The 18725-nt window shown below is 38.1% G+C and overlaps 1 protein-coding gene across 3 annotated transcripts in view; it reads left to right on the top strand.

The window, feature by feature from the left end:
* Positions 1–18725, top strand: part of GALNT1 (polypeptide N-acetylgalactosaminyltransferase 1) — an 85725-nt gene that overhangs the window by 51862 nt on the left and 15138 nt on the right. For all 3 annotated transcript variants that reach the window (XM_074576337.1, XM_074576336.1, XM_074576338.1), the window contains 2 exons: positions 11189–11355; positions 17473–17680. In XM_074576337.1, coding sequence (XP_074432438.1) covers positions 11189–11355; positions 17473–17680 — 375 coding nt within the window. The remainder of the gene's footprint in view (positions 1–11188; positions 11356–17472; positions 17681–18725) is intronic.

Genomic DNA, 18725 nt, shown 5'->3' with positions numbered 1-18725 from the left:
GCTCCTCCTTTTGTCATCTTTTCAGTGTGTACTTTATAAGGTCACACTAATTAAGAAGTTGGGGAGTGTGTTAACATTTCCCCAGCAAATTTGAGAACAATAATGTGTTTACAATGCAAGGCGATCTTAATCTGTATGTGTGGATTAATATTACTTTCCAAGAATACTGTAGCCTTTGTCAGAATTGTGAAAGCTATAAATATGTTCTGGTGTTGTATGTATGTCTTATGAAAGTATTTAGCTGATTAGTCAATGTACTCACGTTGTCAGAAACACTTTCTGCTGTGTTAGTGGAGTTGCTTCTGTTATAACTTGTTCTATCTATATCCCTGCTAATATGGAAATAGTTTGGGGAGAAGGAGAATGGGTAACTTCTAATCATTCCTTACCACATTTATGTTCTTACAGCACAGCTGCCAGTAGCACTTTCAATCAAGGTTTTGAAAAAGCGGATATGTTCAAAGGCACACTTAGCTGTTCAACCATGTAATTATTTTCTTCACAGGTTTTATGGGTTGCTTCCTTTAATGTGGTGGTGGGGAAAATGCGACTATTTCAAGTCCTGTAATTCTCCAGCATGTCAGTTCTTCTGAAATACAGAGGTCTCTAAAAGTTTTGCCTAAGGGTTAATTATTTAAGCGGGAGTGTTGATCTGCGTGAGGATAGGGAGGCTCTACAGAGAGACTTAGATAGATTGGACCGATGGGCCAGTGCTAATGGAATGAGCTTCAACAAGGCCAAGTGGTGGGTCCTGCAGTTGGGCCACAACAACCCCATGCATCGCTACAGGCTTGGGGAAGTGTGGCTGGAGAGCTGCCTGGCAGAAAAGGACCTGGGGGTTCTAACTGACAAGAGGCTGAACATGAGCCAGCAGTGTGCCCAGGTGGCCAAGAGGGCCAATGGCATCCTGGCTTGTATTGGAAATACTGTGACCAGCAGAAGTAGGGGAGGTGATTGTCCCCCTGTACTCAGCCCTGGTGAGGCCACACCTTGAGTATTGTGTCCAGTTCTGGGCACCTCAATATGAGAGAGATATCAAGGTGCTGGAGCGAGTGCAGAGGAGGGCAACGAAGCTGGTGAAGGGCCTGGAGAATAAATCTTATGAGGAGCGATTGAAGGAGCTGGGACTGTTTAGTTTGAGGAAGAGGAGGCTGAGGGGAGACCTCATCACTCTCTACAACTACTTGAGAGGACACTGTAGAGAGGTTGGTGCTGGTCTCTTCTCACAGGTAATTAGTGATAGGACAAGAGGAAATGGCTTTAAGCTGCAAGAGGGTAGGTTTAGGCTGGACATTAGGAAAAAATTCTTCACAGAAAGAGTGGTCAGACACTGGAATAGGCTCCCCAGGGAGGTGGTGGAGTCACCATCCCTGAATGTGTTTAAGACTCGTTTAGATGTGGTGTTGGGGGATATGGTATAAGGGAGAACTTCCTAGAGTGGAGTTGATGGTTGGAGTCGATGATCCCAAGGGTCTTTTCCAACCTAAATGATTCTATGATTGAAAAGCTGGTGGAATTAGGTGTGCCGGGACCAATTTGCCACATGTATTTAATGGGGAATGGCATAACCTGTCAGCTGGAGAGCAGCTTTTTGAGTAGCCTACACTATCCTTCACATTCATTTCTAGCTCTGCCAAACCACCATCATCTGTGCGAAGGCTGACACGTTTGTGTACCTGCTCGGTCCTTAAGGCAGCAGGTACCTTCATGGGTTACGTGTTCTCTCTCGCACTTCTGTCTCCAGGTGCTCTTAGGTTAATCTCTATAGATGACCCACTCTGGGCATCACATTTATGTTTTGGCCAAGAAATTTTGTTTCCTTACTAGAAGAACAAAAATGTGAGCTGTTTTAGTAACTTTTAGGCACTTCTCCAGCTCAGGGAGCTCCTCAGTATGCGACATGTACAGAAGTTGAAATCTGTGTTCTGCTGAGCTGCGCCCCAGTTGTACTAACAAGTTTATATTTATTTTTATTATTTGGCACAAAATTATTGAGGCACATAGATGCCTTTAAAATCATTGACACATGCATGAATTGCTAGTCATTTTGTTGACTGTAAGCAGGAATGTTATTCTATTTCTCATTATCCCAACCAAATTATTTGCTTAACAGAAAAAACTAAACCAGAAGTAATTTGTTTAGCCTGGATACTTTCCTGAATCTGGATTGGGGCAGGTTAGCATAACTAATATAACAAGCAGTACCATGACCTCTGGAGGGATATTGTTATGGGGGAACATGCAGCTGAGGGTAACAGATTGGTTTTTAGTTGTTAATAGAATAATTCTCGTAAGCACGACTTATTCTGGTCTGTGAATCAGTCATCACAGTGGGAGTTGATTCACAGTTGCCAGGAAAATATGCAGCTGTGGGCTTGACATGACAGCAAAGAGTAAAAGATGAGCGATTAGGAACACTAGAGTCTTGTCTTGATTTTGCTGAAGATGAGGGAGGCAATAAATAAAATAGGTGTCAATGACTAAAATAGGTGTTTAGCTATGCCTATGTGTTTCAGACTGGAAAGCGGTGTGGTTAAATGCATGAAATTTGTATGTGTCATATGACTTGTCTTTGCTCTCAAAGCTGTTTGAGGTGATTTGGAAGCTGCTTTGTAAAATTAAGAATGAGTACTGTGTTCGAAGGCTGAGCTTTACAGGCTGTAGTCATTATTTAATAATTTGTGGAATATATAAAATTTAAGGAGACGTTTGGGTCCCTGGTGTGAGAGTTTAAACCCAATTCTGACTTTTTTACACTAAAGAGCATCTTAAAATGCTCTTCTCTTCCAGGCACAAATGGCCAAGGCTGGAAGCAATGGAGGCAAAGGTGGGACGGAATGATGCTGTTCATGTAAGCTCTGGTCCCCTCTGGAGCTTATGATGCAGCGCTAGGAAGGTGTCATATTTTGCAGGTTGAGATTTCTTGGAAAGGTGGTGGGCTTCCCCAAGCAGACCTGCAGCAAGGAACAGTGCGGATAGCTTTGGGATACCTTAGCAACCCTTTCTCCAAGGCTGTAGATTCCATAGAACTTGGCATAAAAGATCTTCCTTGTCATTTTGTTCCTTAGTTGGTATAATTTTGCCAGATTTAAGGGTATCAGACATCTTATTATACCTCAGTTAGTTCTGCATAACATTTGGGATTTTTTTAACTATCCTTTTCTCAAACTGTCTGCGGTCAGGATGTTGAGTTTTGAGTGGTATAGATAGTGTTACGGTATAATCAGAGTTTTTATCCAGATGGCCCTACATATTTGAGTGGACTGGATCTAAGTTCATATTAACTATGACTTCAGTCACTTAATAGAAAAACAAGATGCAGATCTCTAACTAAGACCATAATGTTTAACTAGTACAGTAATGTGGTCAGTTCAAGTTATTATTGAAGGCTTTTTGACTTAAACTACCCTGCTTAGTTCCTGCTGCCGAGCTTACTTTCACAATTGGGAGGAAGTAGACTTTTTTTTTTTCCCCCAGGGTTAAAAGCCATTCTTCTAAATCTAACTTACATGAATGTTGTGGAGTTTATAGCAGTTACGCTAGGCTCCTGTTGGTACTGGCTCCTTTTGGTACTGGTAGAATCAACATTTGGAAATGTTCATGTTGACTTAATGAGTTAGCTGGAAGAAACTACCTATAAATCTCTTTCTTAGGGAAAGTTTAGAGGGGAAAAAAGTCACCTGAAAAAATCAGCTTGCTTCCTGTAAACTGTTTTTTTTTTTTTAAAAAATATATATATAGACATATATACATGCACACATATATATGTGTGTGTGTCTGTATATATACACAAAAACACTTGGCAATGTCATTCTTAGTTATGAGTGTCTTCCACTTTGGATGAGCGGCCATATCCTGAACTTCATTCAAATTAATAGGTGAAGTATGGAAAACAATTTGGCTAGAAAACTTCAGGTCCAATTTCAGTCTTTGAGGACAGACTTGGTTTTGCTTCTGTCAAGAGATGCTTTCCTGTGATCACTTTCAGCATAAGGAAGGTTGTCAATTGTGGCTAATTATTTTTGTGACATTCTGCTTGAATTCTGTAACCACAATGGTTTTTAAGGACCATTTTGGATTTTGTTTCCAGGGTCTAAAGAAGATTTCCACTTGACTCATGAGATAATGCGACCTTTCTTATATCCAAATCTTTGAGATCAGAAGAAAGGAAAATTTCATACTCTTGATGTCAGGTAAATTACGTAATACTATTGAAGGCAGACATTAAGCAGGCTGGATGGAAATGTTTAAATAAGAAAAAGGGATTTGCCTGCATTCAGGTCACCTGTTCAGAAGGATTAATTGGAGTTGTGATGAATTACAGAAACGAAGACCTCTTTCTAAACCAAATTGTTCTGATTTGATTAGAAGCAGCAACTTGAGGGGTAGCGTGAAGTTTTGTTTCAGCCTTATCTGCAGAGCTTTCTCTTTGTGTGGCCACAAGTTAAAACTGTGGTTGTTCGCAAAGTCTGTGTAGTGAAAAGTGGTTTGGCATGTTATGACAATCAGTGATTCCATCTTTCTCTGAAGTATTGCTTTCAGCCCTTTTAGCTGTGTTGTTTCTGTATGAAAATTAAATCTTTACCCAGCTCAATTGTCTCCAGTTTGAGGGCTTGGGGTATTCTAAAAACTTATGTCAGAAGCAGATTTGTTAACACTCTTGTTCATAATGATGTTATGAGGCTGCTGCTCGTATCCAGGAAAGACTAAGTCAGCGTTTACCAGAAACACACCGCTTGACTTGAGTGCTGGTGGTTCTTGCCGTAGTGTTTTGAACACTCTCGCTGCCACCCCTGCTACAGGGCGTTATCCTCTGGTGGAAATGTAGGTCAGTCTCAGCAGCTTCAGGGTGACTCTTGAGTCTTCAATCATGTTTTCATCCATGATTTAAGTAGAGAGGAGTTTTCGTGTTGGGTATAGCTGTGCCTCTGCTTTGTTACATTAACTTTATTGCAGGCTATAACTTACGGCAAATGGACAGGTAAACAATGGAGTACTGCCACTTTATGGCACTGCGGCGATATTCATCAGATATCCGTAATTAAAGCCTGAGGTTTCATGAGAGGAGTTCAGATTTTCCGATTTTCTTCTCTATCGATCTGGCATTAACTTTGGTAACCTCAATAGAAAATAAATGTGTATTTTCAAGTCTAAGGATACCAATGCTTACTTCTCAGAGACTCCAATATATTTTAATACTGAAGAGTATGGTGTTTGTACTGCACCAGTAATATTAAACAGATTTATTACGAGGGCTGTGCTGTGTAGTGTTTCCTCAAAACTTCATCTCTAACCTGATTTTCAGCAAGACTCGGATTATTCCTTTGTTGAATTGAAGTTCTGGGATGCAGTTTATTTATAACTGCAGCTTTTATTTATAACTGTTGTTTGTAGTACGCGAGATAAAAGATTGTACTAAATTTGTAAGATGACTAAATATGTTTCCCTGCCCCAATCTGTTGCTACTACAGCTTTCAAAAATGCATTGGCACTGCATTATCACACTGCACATACGAGCTCCGGTCTGAGCTCCACTGGGATTTCCTGGCTGAGCTGCTGCGTGCACAGGAGACACTTTAGCTTGTGTTCCATCTCTGTCCTTTATCAGAGCGCTCTGGGTTGTGTGCATTGTCCTAGAAAACAAGGATTGCCTGTGTGTTTTACTGCTGTTAATGTTTTTGAGCCACTGTAAATTATTGGTTATGCCTTGTTCCTATGAAAGGCTGGTGGAATCTGGGAGTAAAATTGATATCAGGTGTAGCAAATCATGGCTCAGGTAGTGTCTGAGTCTATTAATTTTTGTGATTAGGTAAGCATGAGCGGCCTTGTTCTGAAAATTATATATTTAAAAAATAATAATGTTCTGATGTTACTTGTCCTGTCGTTGCTCCTCTGTGGAGAATAACCTCTTGTTAGCGTCAGACAGGGTAGAGATCTGCCCTGCAGTATTTAGAAATTTAGCGTTTATTTCTAATGCAGTATATAACTATGACATCATCTTTCTAGAAAGTGGCCTAAATTTTTTTTTTTCCACTTTTTGCTTCAGTGAATGGGGCATTCCTCATTGTGTCTCACTGCATAAATGTTATGGTAGCGTACAATTGATTTCCTACAAGACCTCTACCCTGTTTGTAGCTTTTTTTGGGGGTGTGATTGTTTGGTCTATGAAACAAAAGTATTTAAGAGCTATCAAGATATTAAATCCTGTTTTATTACATTACTTTCAGAAATGATTTAGCATGACTTTGAAGGGTGTGCAAACAGATCACTGCTAACATTGTAAATATTTGTCTTTCAAGATGTGACAATATTACATGTGTAGCACTCAATCTTGGGTTTTAGGAATCATTTCCAAGTAAATTGATCTATGAATACAGTTTCGTAGTATTGATAGAATGCCAAGTGCTATTCTGTAATAAGATGGCTGCACAACTGCGTTTTATTAAAGTAATATTTGAAGTGCTTGTGAAAGTCCCAAGAGTAAACTGAAAGAGGTGGCATTAGGATAATGAAGGGCAGTGTCCTGAGTTTCTGGCATCTCTGCATCTCAAGTACCAATGGCTAGAGTGGATAAGCCTTTTTGATCTCCAAGTTGGGCACTGAGCAGAGCAGATAGGTATCGGAAGAATTTTACCTTCTGAGGAATTCAAATGAACGCTCTTGTAAGATCAGCTGGTAGATTTCTTCTGTCCCTGCAGTGGTGAAGTATGTTTTTTTTCTCATTCCTTCAGTGGCATGAGAGAAGAGAGAGGCTTCCAGTTCTGCCAGATGTGGAGGAGAGTTGGGAGTATATGGTTTGTGGTGTGGTAGGAGGCACAAAATGAAGAATTGTCGTCTTTCCTTGCAAGATTGTGCTGAAGCAGCAATTAAACTCCGAGATTTAATGGCTTAATTTTATTTGGACAGAATTGCCTTACTTGATGTCTCTGATTTTTGTAATGTCTCCTCTGGACTGTTTGTACCCTGGGTTGAAAGAGAAAAGAGGAAATCAGTTTATTCAGGGGCTCTTCAGGTGCATTTGAAGTAGCATCAGGTAGTTTTCAAGTAGCTATACATAATCCACTGAATAAAATTCTCTTTGAGATTTTTTTTTTTTAACATCACCTTATCTCAAGCTTGCAGAGCTTCTATATAAGACCCAATTAACACCTTCACAAAAAATTGTGATAATTGGAGAAGTATAACACAACTCATAGTTGTTTTTGGCTTTCCATTTTAAAAACTTTTGTGATGGACTTAAAACTTTGAAATCAGGCTACAGAGTGTTAGGGGCAGCATTCTGTATTTATTTTGCTGTCACTGTTCTTAAGCAATGTTATGCAAATATATGCTAGGATCCGTCCTCCTTCCTTTGCTTTTAGTCCATTAAACTTGAATTTAAGTTATGAAGGATTTGAACCTGTTACATGGCCTTGTGCTCTTGGGGAGATATGGACCTTTGAGTAACCATGTAGTTATAAGGGACTGGACCAAAATATTCTGAATATATGATGCAAAATTGCAAAAAGATGAAACTCTGTGAAGAATGTATATGATAATCTTATAGAGGTCGGAGCAGAGTCGTGTATTTATAGATCATCTTTATAGACAGAATCATAGAATGGTTCGGGTTGGAACTGACCTTAAAGATCATCTAGTTCCAACCCCCTGTCATGGGCAGGGACACCTCCCACTAGACCAGGCTGCCCAAAGACCCATCCAGCCAGGGGAGTCCCATGGCTCCTTTGTAAAACAACTATTAGAAGTATAGCTTGTAAACTTTTTTTTTCCTGAAATTTGATTTTGCTGGTGCATCAAAGATCTTGGATAACTGATTTTATTTCCTAATTAATTTTCCTTTTTATTTCCTAATTACATGAAAGCAAGAAATCAATATTAGGGAAGAATAATGCAGCTGAAGGTGTGAATTTTGGTGCATGAGAAGGAGTCTTGCTATGAAATAAAGAACATTACTGTTTTAAGCATTGGAATGAGTACATGTAGACTAATTAAGCTTTTTGTCTTGATCGTATTTGAACAATCTGGCCTATTCTTTTTCTGCATCTTTAGGTAAGAGGGCAGTAAGTTTCTGCTTGCATTTAAAATGTCTGACATTTCTGGGGAGTTTCCACAATCTAAATAATATATGGAGTCACGTTAGCCAAGAGTTCGCATGGTGAATGCCATAGATTGAGGAAAGGATGATGCATTCCATGTGAAATAGACATTCTCAGCTGCTGTTTGAAGTCTTCATTAAATTACTGGAGATGGTATGCCTTCCTTAATATTATGCACTCAATTTTAAAACTGTTTGAGGCATGATCCAACAAAAGGAATATAATGTATTAGTAGTGAATTAAAATTCAAATTGTCCTTAATTCATACCCTATGTGTCATTCCCCTCATGGTTATATTCTGCTACTAATGTTGCATAACTCTTGGTAGAAACGAATGCTTTATTTTAAATTCTACGGTAATCTCTTTCTCGGGTAATTTGTTTTAAAAAGAAAGACAAAAAGGATTCTTAAATTAAATGTTGTTAGTAAGGATAAAACATGAGGTTTACATAGAAGGCTAATGCTCTAATTGCAGGTGTCAACTGTTCTATTTTATTTGTCTTCTGTTCTGCAGCAATATGTTCCTGTGGGTGAAGGAGTGTATGTCAGTGTTTCCAAACTAAAACCAGGGTTTCTTGTTTGTATATATTCACAAAAATTTGTACAAATGTACTAAAAAGTGTATATATAGAAAGGCAGGTGAAAAGAGGGATGGGGGTGTGTCGCAAAAAATTCCTTTATGCCTGCCTCTTAGTGCTAAGAAGTTCCCCTTCAAAGATGGATCTTAAATGTTTTGATGTATTTATGCTTTGGACTGTGTAATGGTTTATAAACATGATAGTCCCTGATCACTTGGCTGGCTTTTATTATACCAATTAATTGATTTGAGCTCAGTAAAATAAAACCTTCTGTAAAACCATAAAAAGAGGCAAGGCTATAGATGAGATATTTCATGTTACAATAGTGGATCCTGTGGTCATCCCAGCAAGATATTCCTGGTGAATGGCATATCATTTTATTGCTTTTCACAGAGAACTGCTAACAGGCTTCTCAATATTTTTTTACAAATATTCTGCCAAAAATAGAGGAACAATTGGTGGATTTGTATGACCACTGTGGCTGAAAGTCTACAATCAGACACTTATTTTCTGATCTAGGGAGCAGTGCAGCAACAGGAATAAAACATTGAGAATTTGGTTTTAAAGTAGCAAAATAGCTTAAACAAGTGACAAACATGGGGAAAAAATATTTGGCTTATGATTTTTTCATCTGAAATTCGTAGCATTTTTGTGAAAAGCTATTTTATTTTTTAAGTGATACCACAGAAATAACTTTATCAGTTGGCATGCTTTGCAATTTTTTTTAATATGTTAATTAAATCGGAAAACATAGGGGTATATGGCTGCTCTCCCTTAAGATTTTATGATGTTCACCTCTGTGTGGTGAATAATTAAATAAAATTGTATAATAAGTAAGTGTAATATTGAAGACAGACAGTGCTTGATCCTAGTGCTTCAATTCTCATAAATGAAACATGATTCCACAGAAGCTCCTCCAGATATTTCTTCAATTGTACATGGACTTACTGTTCTTTTCTGGGATCTTGGTGCACATTGGGCTTTTGTCACTACTTCAGAGCTGAAATTCCTATGTGTTACGAGAGCTGCTCTCGCTTAGAAGAGCTCTGGTTAACCAAGTTATCCAGCAAATAAAATATTCCTGCTGGGAGCCCAGTTTTGGCTGATGTTCCGGCTGTCACCAGTTTTTCCAAATGGGGGGAAAAAAGGGTGGGGGTAGGTGTTGACACCATGATCCTGTGTCAGCAGGTTGTTCCTTCAGTATTGTTCTTACATGTTTATGGTAGAGGATATGCACTGTGTACTTCTCAAGCCCTCAGACAGGGCCACTGCTGTGAAGGTGATAGTCACAAATACCTGTTAGCATCTTTTCATAGCATTTAGATCAGGTTACATTAGGGTTGACTCAATTATTTGGGATCTAATGACAACTTTTTGTTGGAATGAAGCTCCATTGAATATGTTTCTTTTTCTGCTTCAGTGTTTTCCTTGTGTTTGAGATCTGCATATATCTCTAGCTTTGATTCTTTCTTAAAGGATTTAGTACCATCAAATCTTATGTAACTTCCTGTGTGTGACTTTGAATATGCAGGAGGAACAGATCTGTGCAGAGAACACTTAAATTTGCATGGTTACTTTTTTCGAGTAGCATTGTATTTTCAGAATTGTTAGGAGTACTTTATGCACAGTATATTGATTTTTCTAGGAGATGCTGAAAATATCACTTGCTTTAAAATAGTATTGCAGAGTGTAAAATGTTGGCTGCATGTGGGGTCACTTGGAGTGTATGTAATATTTTGCATAAATGTCCTATATATCCTATTAGGAGAACTAAACTGTGGTCTTCCATGCTAACTTTGGAATGTGAATATAATTCTATTTTAATTTGAACCTTTATAGCACTTCCAACGCGTATACAATGGGGAGAAAACCACCCTCTTTGTGTGATATAAACACATTAAATTATGAAATATACTTAACTGACCAGTATTATAGGTAGCATACATGTAGTATGAAACATGAACTGTGTCCAGAACTCTTTGCCTCTTTTAGTTATTATTTGTGTTTGTTCTATATATGTATTTTTTTATTGCATTTGCTTCCTAGTTCAAGTTTGCCATTTCTTATCTTGTGTGTGTGTCTCTCGCTTTCCCTCAATCCCCATTACAGCATGAGGATTTTCCATTCCTCTGGGGGAATGCAGGCCAAAATTAGGGGCTTGGATTACTGTATCTGGACACGCTACTGGTCACAAAACAGGGGTAGTGGAAAGAATTAATTTGTTATCATCTCTGTGTGCTAGCAGTATGGATGTCTCTTTCATTTCTAGAGATGGTTATTGGGTTGAGGTTCTGCTTTCTTAGTGGTAGGATGGGATACATAGATGTATACATAGAAGTCAGGGTGGTTTTTAAGTAAAAATATAAATCTGTGCACCGTTTCCTCCTTTGTCATACTTTGTATACAATTGATTCATCATGAATGTTAGTTTTGATACTTCAGAAATAAATCGCAAAATTGCAGTTCGAACTGAAGGCTTGACCTTCATAAATACCTGCCTTTTTTTGGTTACAGGTGTAAAACGAAGGTGTACGCAGACAACCTTCCCACAACAAGCGTTGTCATTGTTTTTCACAATGAGGCTTGGAGCACGCTTCTACGAACTGTTCACAGTGTGATAAACCGGTCACCACGACACATGCTGGAGGAAATCGTCCTCGTCGATGATGCCAGCGAAAGAGGTAATGACGACGTCGGTGCTTTAGCTGGCTGCTCTTTTTTCTTCAAAAACCGAGACTCAGGTTTCACTGGCTTAGCTCTCCTCAACAAAACACAGCAGCTGGGCCAGGGCAAGGCAGAGCAATGAGCAGTGCCCAGTTTGAAATGCAGGTGGGCCGTTCTGCACTGAAAGCCAGTCTGTCTGTTTACTTTTCTGTTGACGTTGTAGAGTTTATGTTTGCTAGTGGGTTTATCCTGTTGCAGCTTTCATGTTTTGCATTTAGAACTTTAACACATTCCTAAAGCTTGAGGGCATTTAAAACTTGAACCGCCTGGTGAATAATAGCATAGGCAGCTTTGTTCCTCACATACTTCCAAATTTACTATCAGTACCACCATCAAACTTGGTGCTCAGAGGGATTAATTTTGATTCTTGGGAAGTTGAAATTCAGTGTCTATGCTGTAAGAGATTCCACTTTTTAATAACCAGTGCTACAGAACGATAACTTCCCATGTGTAATGCAATTAATAGACTTAAGGTGATTTTTTTGCTTAAAATAAAATAACTAGATTTTACTCTCTTAATATTTTTTGTAACCTACAGTATAGTATAATAGAAATAAAAATAATCTACACAATAATTGATATTTCATTTTGGTTAATAGTTGGTATTTGGCTTATTTGTTGCTTAATCTTCCTTGCTGGTATGGGTTATTAATCTAACTTCAGGGATATTTTTTTGGTGTTTGTAAACGGAGATGAGAGGGTATTTTTTTTTTTTTTCATTTAAAACACTTCTATATTTTTATATTGAATGATTTCTCCGTTGAAAGTTTTCCACTAGGGCTAATAGCTAGTAGGCCGTTAGAAAAAAGTCTTGGCAGCCACCAGTTGCAGGCAGGAATCTATATACACAGGAAATCCCAAGCTTTAGTCATGCAAGGGTTTTACATCCAGCATGCTGACATCTCAGCCCGATGCTTCTGATTCCAGTGCTGCAAAATCCATACCATATGCTGCTTATGGTAATTCCAACTTCAGAGTAAGACGGGTGACTGTTGTCCAAACAACAAGATCTGTCCAAAGAAGATCTATGTATGAAGACAGACACTGGATTTCGGATTGTATGGTCTAAGTAGCATTATGGTGCATGGATTACAATGGTTAACAGCGGGTTTTATGATAGTTAGTAACCACTACAATAGTTAACAGGAGTTTTTGTAACTGAAGAACTTTAGGAGTGGATTTTTGCACTTCATATCTAATGTGGTAGAAAATATAATGAGTTTCTTCAGGTTTCATGTGTGTATGATGCCTTAGCATACTAGGTGACCTATTGCAAACTACGTAGGTCTAGAGTACAGCTGGCTGTAGAGTAGCTGCGTGGCCTACAGAAAGATTGTGTTGGCTAAATCAGCTCTGTTTTCCTAAGGAAGCAACAGTGCAACCTGTTTTCCTAAGGAAGCATAGCTCCTGCACTCGGGTTGTGTTTGCACTTGGATCAGTCTGTGTTCCTTTCCTCTCTCGGGCACGCTCGCTTGCTCTTACTTTCTTACCTGATACTGACTTTACCTGCTTCAGCCAATTTCAGTGCAATTTGGAAGAAGAGACAGAGGGCTTAAATACAGTTATGCTCTGGCAGCAGAGGAGGAATGCCTATGCAAAGGGCAAGGCTACCACATAAATGTGTTCCAGGTTAGACGAGAGGTGTGATTAACTTTTACTTTTAGAAAGGCACAAGATCAAATTTTCCCTGTTTTTGCTTCTGGGGGATTTGTAATTACACTCCACGATTTCTTGTAGTTTTTCAACCTTTATGTAAAAATTCCAGATTTTTCTTTTTTGGTTCTAATGCACACGAAACTGCTCACCTCTCTTGGCGTTGTTCCCAGGAACAATCCTCTTTTTAACATGGATGCTGATATTTGGACTCCGAGTGCCTATTCTAGGTTATTGTGCAGGTATACGCTTCCTTAACGGAACAGAGATAGTACATTCGTTTTTGTCAGTCAGCTTTTGTGCACAGACTCTTGCTAGGAAAACTAAGTTTATTGCAAGTGTGCTCTGTTTCATTTGTCGAAACAGTCCTTGGCACTAATTCAAATCAGTACTAATGATTAATTGTGACGGGTCAGCTTTCAATATGTCCTAGAAATAGAGCAAGCTAATATTAAAATAATATAAACATAATATTTCTTATGTTTTGCCTCTTCAATTTCTTTCAGAAAAAAATCCATTTTAACATAGCAATACTTATGTCCTGACTGTGAAGTGGAATTACAGTCCAGTTAAAGCATGTGTCTTTCTCTATGTAACTTCTCTGTGTTCCTGGGTTTGGGCTAGGTAATAAAAGCAAGGTAACTTAATTCCAGGCTGAAAGATACAGCATTTCAGACTTTTTTTGGTGGCGTTATTGAACCTGTTCCAATATGTAGTTTTGAAATCTGTGATCTTCATTTCAGATCTCTCGGGCATCTTTTATTTGTTGTTATTTTCAACAATTACTGAAAGATATTTTTTTTTGTGTTTTGTTTTGCAAAAACTTGTTATGGTTCCAGCAAGTGTGCTTTTACATTAAACAAAACGGAAGGGTATGGTGCCTGAAAATTTGAAGGGTTTAGCATACGCTGCTTAAGCATTCTGTTTGTGTTGAACTAAACCAGCAGACTTTTCCAGAAAAAGAAAATGTTCGGCTTGAGTAGTGTATTTTGAATTCTAGCATCAGAGTCAATTTAATTGGGATAAAGTAAGTATTCAGTCTGCCTGAAGCACACTTTGTACCTGCTAGTGTCACGCTCTTAGAAGAATGGATTTGCATAATATCACACGCTTATTTACACTGAAAAGAAAACCTTTGGAGAACAAGACATATTTGTAACATTGCTCTCTAGTTACCGATCGGAATTGCGTGTTTTAAGTATTGATCTTTGGTAACTATTGGGGGGAAAAAAAGTAAACAGGGATTAGTTGGTACTTAAAAACTAGGTCAGTACTGAATGGCCAAGCGTGGTAGGCAGATTGCATCAGGCTAGAATGCACTCACGGAAGTTAGTTATACAGATACAAAACAACGTAACCAAAACTAAATTCCTGCCAATAATGTCTTATAAAAGTAGTCATACATCTTAAAACTGTGTCTGCATTCTTATATGTGATAAATCTGTGTTTTATCGTATTTCAATTTAAAAAAAAAATGGTTTGCAACTTAGTTTTTCATTTATAATCATATAAAGGTAACTCAGTAATAGAATTGGCAAAGTATGTGTCAACTTATGCACTTACTTGAACTGAATTTATTTGCTTTTCTGTCTTAGTTCTGCTACTGCCGCAGACAATGCTCTTTAAGCTATCCCATAGTCCTTTTGATACAGAAGAACTTTGAAAGGAATATCCAGCAGAAAATTAAATGAAACTAAAGTTATACCTCTGAAAATATGTGAACTATTATTGTTCCCAAGTATTTGTCTTTTGTTTTGTTGGGGTTTTTTTAATATTATCAAAACCTCACTCTCTATGAAGTGTATGAGGCAATGCTAAAAACTTACTCAGCTGTCATCTTGGGTCACTCATAAACAACTGACTCTGTAATGCATAAAACTGTTCATTTGAGTGTTTAATATAGGATTTTGTATAAATATGACCCATAAGTTTTGTATAGAAAATCATCTCTACAGCTTAATTCTGGCATCACCAGTTTCTGGATGGATGACTAGTCCAAAACTCTAGACTCTTGCTACTTGAACTAAGGGAGGGGTTTGTGAAGGATGTGTATTGTGAAGGATGTGTATTGCTCTAAGAGACAGTGCTCTAAAGGCAAAATACACGGCTTAGATTTCAGCATTTAACGCTAACTGCTGGTAGCAGAGGAACACCAGGAATCTTGATGCCTGAGTTATTTTCCGTGCCTCTGTGAGGGATGGGACATCAAGCTTTACCTTTTTTTCTTATTTTGCTGAAATTCTAGTTATGTTTTAAGGGCACAGTTACTGAATGTTTGGCACAGTGTTTTATTCCTGGGAATACTCCCTTCTGAAGTTTTCAACAATGTGGTAGTTCGTAAGACTATTTTTATGGACATGGTTAAACATGGTAGGAGGACTGTGCTTAACCCTGTTCCCTCCATAGTGAAAAAACTGCACACATCTCTGTGATGTGTTTCTTCGAGAAGAAAACCTGAAAAGTACTTGAAAAGATAAATTGAAACTTGAAATACTTCACAGAGAAAATGTAGGTAGGACGTTATTATATGCAATATGTTGACCATGACTTTCTGTAATGTAACTTCCTGTTTTATGCTAGATCTTGACTGGCTGCAGTTGTATTATTGAAATCATGAATCTCTTTTTCTCTCTTCCTCCTGGCAGAATTTTACCATTCTGTTAATGTAACTGTGCATTCAAGGACCAATGTCACAGCCCGTATTCGTTCAGCTTTAAGTGGTTAGAACTACTTTAAAGGCTTATCAGCACTACGCCTGAAACGTGCAGAGGAACATGCTGCTTTGTGTGGCTTGCTCATGAGATGGTTAGCATGGACAGAAGTGCTTCACTGTTGTATTCTCTTTGTGTGTGTCGTGGAAGCCATACAGATGAAAACTACAAACGTTACCATGATACTAGTTCTTTTTAAATTAGGAGCTTTGGAAAGCTACACTTGAGAAGAAATAAAATTATATTTGCTACAGGCTCAGTCAGCCAAATGATCTCTGTGCTTTACCCCAAAAGGGCTGCAAAATGTTCAGGCATGTACACTTGCTTTGTACTAATAAACATTTATTCATTTGAGTCTCTGTTAATATGCAAAATAAGACTTAACTTTGAGTTTCTCTGGAGACAAATATTTAAGATCTATCAAACTCTTAGGCTCTTCTAGCACAGTTCAGCTTTCAAGATGTGTCAGAATTTATTTCTGTGGGTTTTAGTGACAGTCCAACAATGCACAGAAAAAAATGAGGAGGCAATTAAAACTCATTCATCCGGAGCAGTGGTAAGGAATGGTAATCACCCTCCGGTCAGCTCTGCCTCTTGAGATTTGCAAAACAGCCACTAAGAGTTCATGCTGTTCTCTTCCCCCACCGCCCCCCCCCACCCAGTGTCATGCTTATTTTTGTATGAGGTACTTACTAACTTACGCTAAATCCTACTACAGGCTCTGCACTGGTGTAGTACAGCTCCCATGTGTTTTGAGTGCATAATCTAATATATTCTGTAGCTGTATTATAGGACTATTTTGCCTTTTTTACAGACTTGAAATCTGCAAGTTATTGCCGAGTCTGTTTCTGTGATTGTCAATGGCATTCTCCCTCAATTCTTTGTTCTTCCTGTATCATCATCCATCATAGTCTAATTTTTCATGATGGACAAAAACTGTGTCTGGCAATGGGGAAGTTGTTAATTTGGCAGCTCTTTGTATTGCAAGTAATTTTGAGTCTCTAGGCATGTGGTAGTCAGCTATGACTGTTCTATTTTGAATAATTTGTTCCTTAGCTAAACTGAGGTGTGGTAGTGTTACAGATAGTCATTTATGTATAGCTGATTTTGTCTTTATTTTTGTTTTTAGGTGTTATAGTGATAATTTAATACAAAAAATATTAGCCTGAAAAATCTAGAGAAAATACAATTGAAAAATGGATTTGATCTTTTTTTAAACTGCTTGCAAAGAAATTATGTGTAAGTTACATTCCTGTAGGAGGTAATTCATTATGTTAAGCTAGTTGGATCACTTTCTATATTTTCTTGGTGGGGAAGTGTTACGGCCAAGAACACTTATGTGCATATGTTTTTGAAAGTAAGGGTCGCATCTACTCCATAATAAAAACTTGCCCATCCCATCTGGTTTCTGTCTAAGCATTCTACACTCTCTGCATTTTTGTGTTTCCCATAATGAAGAAATGAAGAGGAGGAGGAACTTCCTGCTCTGGCAAGTGAAACACATGGAGATGTGGAAGGGCATATTGTGAAGTGTAGAATAAGCAGCAGAGGAAACTAGCGGAGAAAGTAGGAAAAGCATAGAAAAGAAATGAGGGAATGTCTCTTAATTCAAGTCTCTTCACTTAAAGAAAAAAAAAAAAAGAGGGGGGAAGAAAAAAAAGCTGAACTCCTGTAACTGACAGTTTCCATGGTTTTGATCATTCTTTGCAGACTTCTTGAAAAGACCGCTGGAGAATTATGTGAAAAAATTAAAAGTACCTGTTCATGTGATTCGAATGGAGCAGCGTTCTGGATTGATTAGAGCCAGATTAAAGGGGGCTGCTGTTTCTAAAGGCCAGGTCATCACCTTCCTAGATGCTCATTGCGAATGTACAGTCGGCTGGCTTGAACCTCTGCTGGCAAGGATCAAAGCTGACAGGTAATTGCCCATCTATTGGTCCATGTTGGTTTTTTTGGTTATTAAGAAATGTTCCAAGTATTACAATATAGCCTATAAGCAAATATCTACTTTCTGAAGGGGTGGATAAATTATGTACTCCTCATTTGTGTAAGGATAAAAGGCTAATTCAGTACAACCTTTAAAAAGTAAAACTTAGTTTAAAATGAAGCTTATATTAGGATGCATGGGATAATGTGTTAAATAGCCGGAGATCTGAACCTGAATGGAGTTAGGAGCAGTGGGATTTGAGTTCTTCCATCTGCAGGCTGTCCCACTCCTTCATGAATTTGGGAGGATATTCTTGAGGAAGAAATGGAGCCCTGATGTCATGTAACACCAACACTGGGAGCAAGAACTGCCAGGCCTACTGTTTTCAGCTTCTCAATGTGATTTCTTTATTTTGTAACGTATCTGTGTTGTTGTGGAATTCTGTGCTGTGACTTGGTCTTCTGGGCTGTATTTTCTAAACTTAGAATAGTTACTGGAATCATGCTCATCTACATGCAATAACATATGGTTGTATTTCTATCATAAGTCAATATTCACAACACTTATATCTATGATAGTGTGATGGAAATTGTTTTGAGAGTAAAAAAGAAAAAAACCCACAAGTGAGAGTATAGTCTGCTTTATAAAACATTCATACATCTGAGCAGTAACTCTGTTGCACTACTGTGCAACTACAGCATATTAAATAGACTAGATATTAAGTATGGTGTTACAGGTCTCTGTTATGTTCTTACAGTTATAGATAAAAATCGCTTTTAAAATTTAATGTTACAAAATACAGCATTACATGATGAAATAGCCACAAGTAATAAAGAATCGTTATTCAAAAATGTGCTATGACATAATACTAATGTTTAAGTTATCATTAATACACATTTTCGTGGGACTATGATACATAAATTGTTACAACTTGTGCAAATGGCCCAAAGTCCTTTGAATTTAGTTGCAACCCTTGAATCTTTTTACAGAGTTTTCTGTGAGAGGAAGCCTGCTTGAGGACAGTTACTTAAGTATC

The sequence above is a fragment of the Larus michahellis genome, chromosome 2, assembly GCF_964199755.1.
Source record: "Larus michahellis chromosome 2, bLarMic1.1, whole genome shotgun sequence".
Taxonomy (NCBI): Eukaryota; Metazoa; Chordata; class Aves; order Charadriiformes; family Laridae; genus Larus; species Larus michahellis.
The sequence above is the reverse complement of the archived record's forward strand: the minus strand, read 5'-3'. Positions and strand labels throughout refer to the sequence as shown.